Source organism: Ananas comosus, linkage group 19 (genome assembly GCF_001540865.1).
Source record: "Ananas comosus cultivar F153 linkage group 19, ASM154086v1, whole genome shotgun sequence".
NCBI classification, from domain to species: Eukaryota; Viridiplantae; Streptophyta; class Magnoliopsida; order Poales; family Bromeliaceae; genus Ananas; species Ananas comosus.
Genome location: NC_033639.1, coordinates 10064404 through 10074644, shown reverse-complemented (window position 1 = coordinate 10074644; position 10241 = coordinate 10064404). Strand labels below are relative to the sequence as shown.

Sequence of the window (10241 nt, the reverse complement as noted above, 5' to 3'; positions counted from 1 at the left end):
TATTTACGGGGAAGTCTACATCTAGGGCTTCGCATCCTAGCTCGTAGCTCGCTGGACTTATTCGCCTTTGCTGATGCGGACTGGGCAGGATGCAAACTTACGCGTCGATCTACTACAGGTTATTGTTCTTTTCTTGGTTCTAATTGTATTTCTTGGTGCGCAAAGAAGCAGCCTACTGTGTCTCGATCCACGGCCGAGGCCGAATACCGGGCCCTCGCCTCAGCAACTGCTGAACTCACGTGGATCTCGCATATTTTACGTGATATTGGCATTTCTCAACCTCGACCTTCCCTACTTTTTTTCGACAACATATCTGCTTTGCATCTCACAACTAATCTAGTCTTTCATGCTCAAACCAAGGATATTGAGATCGACTATCACTTTGTGCGGGAAAAGGTTGCCCTCGGTTCTATTATCACTCGTTACGTTCCATCCTCTCTACAACTTGCTTATATTTTTACCAAACCATNCTTTTTTTTTTTTTTTTTTGTCCTTTCGTTCGCAATCACCGTACCACCTAGGGTGAACTAACCATGCACCGACTCGGGAGTTATCGGTCCGTTACCTGCCTCGGGAGCATTATATGCAGTGACAGGCATCGAACGCCGAGCAAAATCGAGTAACAGCTTACGCTGCTGCTCGTTGGTATGAGGAAGGCTCACCCACAGAAGCTCGACAGGGATCTCCCTGCTAACGGCTTTTGCTACCTCGGAGCCAACGTCAGCGCCATAGGGATTCTGAACAGCCAAGGATTGCATAATGGAGTCGTATTTACTCTTGCAGTAGTCTGTGAGAAGCCCAAAGAAAGCATCAAATGACGCCTGCCACAAAACCCGGTTTTGTGCGCTGTAATCGGCAGCAGCATGGTAATTTGTTAAAAGTTCGGTCGCTCTCTCTAGAGTGGATATGATAACAACTGAAGCCCCGTCACCGGAAGCACTTCCGAGCGGCCTGAGGGGCGGCTGTTCGGAGGAGCACACGACGGCTGCTAGGCAAGCGCTTAGGGATTTAAGATCCATACCACGAATACAAGTAGACGCAGCACTCGCGAGATTTCTCGTGGTTTCGGCCGCACCAGAATCGGAGGGTAAACTGCCGAATAAAAACCTTAAATGGCGGAAAATAGCCATACAAACTATGCGAGCAATGTCGCTGCCCGGTGTCAGAAGGCAAAGGTATTGAGAAAGAAGCTTCCGACCTTTAGGGAGAGAAACCAATCGAAGGAACAAAAGGTCGTCGTTTGGGGTTAGTCCCACAGAATTCATTGCTTTACCAGCGGCGAACGGGTCAACTAAATGTAGCGACGCAGCCAGGGCTTCTAGCAGGAGCTGTTTTCTTTTTCTCAGTTGGGAACCACCATCTTGCGGCTGGGTGAATTGCAGCAATCGATTGATATCGTCTATGTCGAGGAGAAGGGCAAAGCCGTTTTCAATAATGATCCTCGCTACTAGCATTGCCTCTTGCTCGAGAGGCTTCATAGAACATTTATTTTCAACAGATAAAGAGAAGGGATCGACTTCAAGAAGAGGGCGAGGCCTTTTAATCGAAGAGAAGGGAAGCCGACCAAGACCATCTATATGAAGATACGGTTGGGGATCGTCCTTACCCCGAGATTGAGAAGAATTACTTTTAGTAATATTTGGGCAAAAATAATGTGCCGTTTCCGAATTTGAGGCTTTCTTGGCTAAACAAGCTTGGTGGTAGTAATCGTCAATGTACGGGTCACTGCTGTGAGTAGCAGCTTGTTGAATCCTCGAAATGCTTTCAATCTCTTCAGCCGACATGTATTTAGACTGAAATCGAGGCCGCCCATTACCAACTTGTCTTGATTTGGCTCGTGGATCACTCATTTCGGCCATGCCATGCATCGGAGAGAACCTATTCATCGTCTCTGGCGGAGAATTCAAGTGCGGTAAATACGGTTGAACTTGGTTAAACCGAATTTGCTGTCGTGCCAGCAACAACTGAGGCGGCATTAAACTGTTCTGTTGCTGCATCAAATTGGGCAAGAAAGGGGTATAGTATGCCGAGCCTAGTTGGTGTCCTCCATAGTGCGGCCCACGAGGTATTCCCGCCAAAGAGATCTGAGAAGAAAGGGAAGGATATCTCTGCGGAGGTGACCGGATATTTCTGTGGTGCAAGTTATTTGGAGAAGTTTGGGGTAGCTCTTGACGCGGAGGATACAAATTATAAGGTGACTTGGGTACAGGAATGGGCTCATTTGGATCGTATAGTTGCTGCTGTTGAGGGGAAGAAGATGTTCTGTACAAAGGCCGGCGTTGTCGAAAGTGAGCTGAAGAAGATGAAGGGTGTGGCTGAGACCACCATCGTTTCCCATCCTGGGCGTTATCAGCGCCTAATATTTGCTGATCGAGCCAGTTGGAAAAGCCCGGCTCCAGTGCCCAGTCCGTAGCAGTAGAACCTAAACCAACAATTTAAGTTGTGATCAAGCAAGGAATGAAAATCAGTTTAATAAACAGATTAATGAAACAATAAACATGCATAAAGACAGATGTTAAGCTTAAAGCATGTTATGCGTTACTAACTATAGAATTTTACCCACGAGAAAAGGAGCCACATGGTAGTTTTCCAAACGTTAAAAAAGGCGAAGATAATAGACTCGAGCAAAATTGTACTACTCACTTTCTCTAGAAAATGATCCTCTGTGACCGAGTACCGCCGTGCGCTTTGGTTCGCTAACAATTTTGTTCAACTGAAAGAGACAAATAAACTAGTCCATTAATGAAAAGCTCGAGAATTTAAATAGAAGGATCTATCAAGCCAAAATTTAGAAAATTCAAGCTCTGGCTTAAGGAAAACAAGCTTCGGTCTCATCTCTAACCAAGTTGATGAAGTTTGAAAACTCATAATATACTATTAAGTTAATGAATAATGTAAAAAGAACACAGCTTTCCTATGTTGTGCCGAAGTACGAACCATAAACATGAAGAAGACAAATTTCGAAAACTATAAAGCGTACATTTGCATTAACATATGACACAAAATATTCAGAAAAACTGACCTTTGAGAACGTGCTTACGAGGTCGTCAACATCAGACAAAGAGCCTAAAACTTCGTCCTGAAAATTTAGCCAAAGCAAAAAAAGTTAATCGACCGGTCAGCTCTTAGGTAACAAATTCATGAATGTTCAATCAAAGAAAGAAAGCAAGCACGCGAGCGACGGGGGCTTCGGGGGAGAGGGTGCAGAAATAGGAAACAATTATTCAAAAAAATCAATCCTTTAACTCAAAGGTGTTACAATGGTGCCTTGTACCACCACTTCTCTTCGACGAACAACATCTCATTAGTTTATACTCTCTAAAGCAGAGATCGTTCCAAAATGATCTTAAATTTAGATCTCTAGTGCCAGAGCTCTTAAATTTGTGCGCAGATCAGCAGGCCAAGAGATTAACCTCTGCTCTATCCCCAAGATAAGAAAATTGATCCTCTTCATCACCAAGAGCACCATCCCGGCCATCGGCAGCATCGTCCAATCCGCCCAGCTCAACTTCCTCCGCGACATCCTTGCCGAAAAACTCATACTGCGAAGCATCGAATTGAGCGGCATCTGTAAAGGAGAACAAGAAATCCATTAGATAAGATCAGATGCCAAAACTAAAATTCCAAGGCCAGGAACACTAACACTTTGCATTATACTGATAAGATTAATTAAAAGCTCATTATAGAATACAATCACACAGAGGATTTTTTTGAAACGTACCACTCAACTATTTTTCTTAGCTGATACCTCCGCAGTTGCTAATTATTTTGCTTTTGAGTTACTTTTCCTAAAATAAATTGGGATTTGCTAAAATTAATGTTAGATATTACACGAATCTACAGTTCCATTAGCTGAAAAATGCTCAATATAGTTAAATTTAACTGAATAATAATCGCTACTTTCGACAGAATCTCTAATTTAATAAATCAAAAGAACCAAAAGTTGAAGAGGTGTAAATTTAAAAAAAAAAAAAAACATAAAAAATAGTAAGGGATTCGCTTCAGAATCACCTGTAGTTGAGGGGATACATGAATATTTATTAATTATCTATACTGTTGAAAACACAAACACAGAACAATAAAAAAGCAAGCTTTTTGGGGAAACAGGAGAAAAAAATCACAGTAAAAACAAAAATTTAAACCTTCTTACGGATCCAATCCAACCAGTACAATTCCAAATTAATCAAAAAAGAAAACCAAACTGTTTATCAAATTTAGCCGCAATAGTAGATCTAGAGAACTAATACACCAAAATTAGCTCTAAAACAAATCGAAATGAAACCCAACCTGAGAAGCTTTTACTCAAATTCGCAAATCCATAACTAGGGACGGATTCTTCGAGCCGCGCCATGCTTTTAGAACCCTCGAACTCGAAACCCAGGAGAGAAAGGCCCTGATCTTCGATCTAGGGTTAGGGTGTTATAGGAAAAAGATCAGAGAGGTCGATTTTTTATTCAATTTTTTTCTGAATTTTGAGATCGGAGAGTAGCAAAAAAAGTGAGAAAGGTCGGATTTTTATTCGATTTTTTTTTCCTTTTCCTGAATTTTAAGATCAGAGAGTAGCAAAAAGAGCGAGAAAGGTCGGATTTTTATGCGATTTTTTCCCTTTTTTTCTAAATTTTTTTTAGTTTTATGGTGTAAAATAAAAGGATCCCAGAAGAAAAATATGGGATTGGTATACACTCAAATCACAAACATACATACACAAACAAAACACAAACACAAACACAAACACAAACAACAGAGAGAGAGAGAGAGAGAGGAGAGAGAGAGAGAGAGAAGGGGAGGGGGAGGGAGGAAGATGATTTTAGTTGTGTAGACTTTTTTCTCTCTCTCTCTCTCCTCTCTCTTATTTCAGTAGTTTTGTTTCTCCCCTGCATAATATATAGTTGTAGGTCCATGCAACACCACCGGAATAGAACAAGGAAAAATATAGGATTTTTTCTTTTTCTTTTTCAGTGAGTTAGGTGTTCTGGTGATAAGTGAATACATTGTTTCTCCAAGAAAAAAAAAAAAAAAAAAAAAAAGCAAAATGCATAAAATAATAAAAAAAACGTACATTATCTATATCAATACAACAACAATCTATAAACATAATATTCTAAGATATCTGGAGTGATGCTCAAAAAGAGAAAATTTTTTATATGACGATATAAAACATCATTATTGGTATTAATTTCTAAAATTATTAACCGATTTTTGATTGACTGCGTTAATCATATTGGCTATGTTAATTGTGATTGTAAGCATTTATTCCTACAATAACTAATAATATTAAGATATTTATTTAAAATTATCAAATAATTTTATTCAAATAGAAAATTAATTTACAAAAAGTTCTAATGAGATTTTTTTGAAAAAAAAAACTATAGAAGAATCCAATGGATATAGTACTGTGGAGTTAAGAGTACTAAGTAATAAAATAGGTAGAGTAACATAGATGTTTCTAGAAGCTGACCATCAAGTACAATAAATTGGTGAACTTTAATAATGGAGGTTGAAAACTGAAACCAAAGTATATTCTTTTGTCCAGGATCTTGTTTTACTTATGATCTCATCATAATGGGAGTTGGCAAGTTAATGGATTGATAATAATAATAATAATAAAAGAGCTTAATTAGTTTCTACCTAATATTTTTCAATAAGATCTAATTAAAGTAAGCCTTATTATGTAGCGAACTCTTTATCAATACTTTGATGGTATACTAAAAATTCATACAAAAGTATTGATGCAGAGTCTTCGAACAAAAGCGATAACTATTTTCGCTAATGAACAACAAACAATAATTCACGCAAAATCATTCATAAATTTTTACATTTTTGTTAATATAGTATATATTACCATAAAAAGCCTTGTGTTTGAGTTTTGATAAATCCTTTAAGCTTTTAAATGTGTGTGTGTGTGTGTGTGAGTGTGAGAGAGAGAGAGAGAGAGAGAGAGATTCACCTACTTAATTTTAAACATTTATGCCTTAAACGATGTGTTAAAATAATTTAATACTCTAGAATTAATAGTTGGTGGAGTTGGTCATTATCTTCATTGCTAAGAAACTAAACCATATGTTGTTAAGATTTGGCAAACAATCATTGAATGAGAGAAAAGATAAAGAAAGAAAGGAGTTAAGGAAATAAACAAAATGGTTGGTTCTCTAACAAAGGGTTACATATCCCTGCAATACTTTTAAATTTAAATAGTGTTAATAATGAGGAGGGGACCATTAAAAGAAAAAAAAAAAAGTTTAAAAAGAAAAAACAAAAAAAGTGAAAAAAAAAAACAAGAAAGTGGAGAAACCCCACATTTGATGTCTCCTTTTATTGTGAAAACACAAGGGATCAGGTGGGGTTGATGCAATTAATTTATATTTAGTTGCATAGAGCCCCACTAGAAGGGAAGAGAAATGAGGAATTAGAGAAAGTTCAAAGCCACACAAATTAGAGTAAAATTGCCTATTATTAGTGCAATTATATAGTTAGGTTTTTTCTTTCATTTTTGGAAATTAATGATATTAATTGATTCATTTTTTTTTTAGAAAGAAAAAGGTAATATGCTTTTCGCTTCATTCTTTTTTCTTTTTTCTTTTTCTGTTGATAAGTAACCCAATATTTTTTATTAATTTAGATTTATTTCTGTCAAGTTTATCTCTTAATATTTTGTTGGTTAGACATAAGAGATAAGTTTAAATCTTGTTTAATTATTGTTATTAGAATTTTGATTTATGCCTGTATATAGACGGCTATAAATGTGTGAAAAATTATCCACCATAGAAATTTAGTCTAAGAATATTTAATAAAGATTTAGTTTTATACTTCTTTCGTTCCAACAAATGGTATTAGAGCAAATCAAACAACAACAAGTGGTATTAGAGAAAATTACGCTTCTAACAATTGGTATCAGAATGTAATTTTGCCTTTTATTAATAAAGTATTAGTTTAGTTATTTTCTTCCTCCTCCAATATCTCTACTCCATATTATTTTATTCGATTTTACATCTTAAGTTATATAATTGGTATCAGCACAAATACTAGTTCCAACAATTGGTATAAGAGCAAATCAAACAACAACATTTTCAAATGAGCCTAGCAGAAAATATAAAACAACTAGATTTTGAACTAACTGATTCATTTTATTATGGGCAAACTATATTTATCAGATATTGTCAAATTCAATCAATATATAATGACTAAGTTTGGAGATCCTCTTTTTTCAATATATGCTCTTTTTTCAATATATGCTTTCTCAAGAACACCATTTTTTAAAAAACAAAAAAAGAAACTCAAATTGTGGAGAGTCATTTCTAATTAAAATATATAACAATAATTCAAGAAAAAGGAAACACAATGTCTTTATTTGAAGAGTGTATCAGTGTAGGCATGTAACAAAAATGAGAATAGTTACTTTAATCGAAAAATAAAAACAACATCGAGGCCGAAAACAAGCTTTTATTTTCAGATAATAAGCAAGTCGAAATTATACTTCTTTTCGACGAATCTTTTAAAAGATATTGGTAAACTGTTGGATGTGGCCCACGTGATATATATTTAAGGCGATCCATATAGATACAGTCAATCTATTTAAGTCGATCTATAAAGATACGATAGATCTTATGATTAGGTTATATATAAATATGTAACATACGGGAGTCCCGGTCTAACCCTAATCCAATTGTCTGTGACGGCTCCATCTCCGAGGATAAGAGAATTAGACTCGAAACGTTTTGCTACTTTGCAGATCGCAAACGAGGACGAACTACAAGAAAGAATCACCGTCAATAATTCGGGTACAGAAATCGAAATCATGATAAAAGGTACAATCTTAGTTTTTTATAAAATTTCAACATAAACTCCATCGCTTTTGTTCAATCTATTCCAAAACGACCTAATGATACAAAGTCTAAGCTCTCAAAATAGCGACTCCTGATCACATTTTCAAACTATAGATGTGACAATAATATTCGTGAAACCTTGTATGCATGAATATATACTTAATTATTTAGCGCAATTTAACGTGGTGTTACACCAAGTTAGGATCATATAATCGAAAACAACTCCACATACTCGGATCAAGGTGAGCATCTTTTTATCCTTTATTTTTTTTAATACATAAATTCTATCATGGCCTCCCCTTAGGAGACTGAAAACAATATTGTGACACTTTTTTGTGGCCAAGGGTAGAGAGTAACGCTATTTTAAATTGAATAAGCCCTAAAAATGAGGCTATGATTTTGACTCAAATTGCTATCCAATTAGCTAGGCCGGTTTGGTCTGAATAGGATATCTTATTTGGCTCCACAAGATTCACTTCCATGTCCTTTTAAAAGCACAAAATGTGTACATAGTCCCTCTACAATCTCGATATTGCGCCCGACGAGTGTATGTCAAAGTTCGGATATAAATTATTTAGGATTAATTTCATACATGTCCCTATAAATATAGTGAATTATAAATATATTCCTACAGAATTCAACTTTTATATGTTGTCCCTGCAAAAATTATGATATTTTCAAATATGTCTCTGTCATTAGAATCCGTTAGAAAAAATTAGTTAATCATAAGTAAAATGCTTAACCCTAATTAGTTAATGAGATGAATTGACATTTTTATCCCTCTTTAATTAATAATTGAAACTTTTGGAGGGATATATTTGTGATGGTAAAAAGGTCATTTCACTTATAAAATAAATAGTATTTTAACGGTAACAAATCCGAATGATATATTTGAAAATATTAGAACCTTTGCAGGAATAACATATAAAAGTTGAACTTTATAGGAATATATTTATAATTCACTATATTTGTAGGGACCTGTATAAAATTAACCTAATTATTTAAATCGAAAGTGCAATTAAGTACCAAGTTGTCATATAGGAATAGTAGATGGATCATGCAAACATTTCATCCCTTTTTTAACTTATATATTATCTTTTTTAAGGTCCAATTGGTTGGGTCAATACATGCATGTTTTAACGTGGTCCAAAATTTAGGAAATTTTTTTTTTGTTTTGGAAAAAAATATTAAATAAATATTTTTGGAATTGTTTCTGTTACGGTCACAAGACCTGGTCGGCACGGCACATGTAAACGTTTCGAGCCCCAAAATAATATTTGGTCGGTGAGACGCAAAAAATGAAAAAAAAAAAAAGTATATGATTATTTTGTTTGAATATTTTAATGCGTGGACCTTGCTTACGGACCAGGATTATTTATAAATTATAACTAATTATAGAGAGTTTAAACAGTAAAATTTATAATTTGTTATAACGTTTTTTGATAAATGGTGATACTATTTTTTTCTGTTTTCGTTAACACCTTGACGTAAAAGGTGTAAAATTTTATTTCATAGCATCTATAATCGAATTTAAAAGAACCTAGTCTGTAGACAACTATCTATTTTTCTTTTTTGGTTTAAGAAAAGATCTGGTGTATATTTTCTCGTACTTACGTTTCTTTTATTAGTTTATACCATCCTAGTTAAAAATAAGATAAAAGAATTTAAAGCCACGTGCTTCTACACATCAATACCAAAAACGAAAAAAAAAGGGAAAAAAAGAAAAAAGGAAAGTAGAGGGTGATTGAATCTTGGAATAGTTTTACATGGATAAGAAGTAGAAAAGAGTTTGAAAGAATATATATATATATATATATATATATATANTATATATATAAGAAAAAAAAAATAGAGAGAGAGAGAGAGAAAAAAAAAAGTTGCATGATGCTTGTTAATTTGTCGGTGACCTAACACGGAGATAACCCTTTTCTATTAAAGTCTCCCCTATTACGCAACTACAGTTCATTTACGAGGACGAAAAATTCTATAAGAATGTGCCTTATAAAATTGTGATGCTCTGCTCTAATGTTGTTGCCCAAATAATCTAATCGCCAAAAATACTTAAGCTCAGTTTATTATTATTCGCGTGTCATGTCTCATATATTTCAACCAAAATTATTTTTTCATTGGATTATTTGTGCGTTACAAACTCATCCAATCATTTTTCTGTACTATTAGAGCATTATGCAGAATAGACGATATATACCAGAATAATCTAATGATGTAAGATTCTAGAGTTGACTTCTACGAGTTCAAGACCCATTGGTGTAGCAGCCAAGACAATATATACTAGAATTATCAGGTGATATAAGATTCTAAAAATGACTAGCTCCTACGCCACCGTTTGGTTCGGGGTTAAGAAAAAATAGCTATTCCAGGGATAGGGTTAAGTTCATGGTTAAAATGATGTTAAAATTT

General features: G+C 35.0%; 1 protein-coding gene across 1 annotated transcript; it reads right to left on the bottom strand.

Moving 5' to 3' along the window:
* Positions 471 to 4871, bottom strand: LOC109725033. The gene is made up of 5 exons (XM_020254079.1): positions 4288 to 4871; positions 3414 to 3568; positions 3023 to 3079; positions 2644 to 2713; positions 471 to 2422 (listed from the first exon to the last, which is right to left on the bottom strand). Exons 1-5 carry the CDS (start codon positions 4349 to 4351, stop codon positions 528 to 530), a joined length of 2241 nt encoding a protein of 746 aa, XP_020109668.1. The 5' UTR covers positions 4352 to 4871; the 3' UTR covers positions 471 to 527.

Bases quoted from the DNA above. Each gene is read 5' to 3' on its own strand.
- LOC109725033 (XM_020254079.1), bottom strand. From the start codon at position 4,351: ATGGCGCGGCTCGAAGAATCCGTCCCTAGTTATGGATTTGCGAATTTG. The intron at 3,080-3,413 runs GTTAATCTCTTG...CTAAATTTTCAG, and splicing joins ATCTTGGGGATAGAGCAGAG to GACGAAGTTTTAGGCTCTTT. The intron at 2,423-2,643 runs GTGAGTAGTACA...TTGTTGGTTTAG, and splicing joins AGGATCATTTTCTAGAGAAA to GTTCTACTGCTACGGACTGG.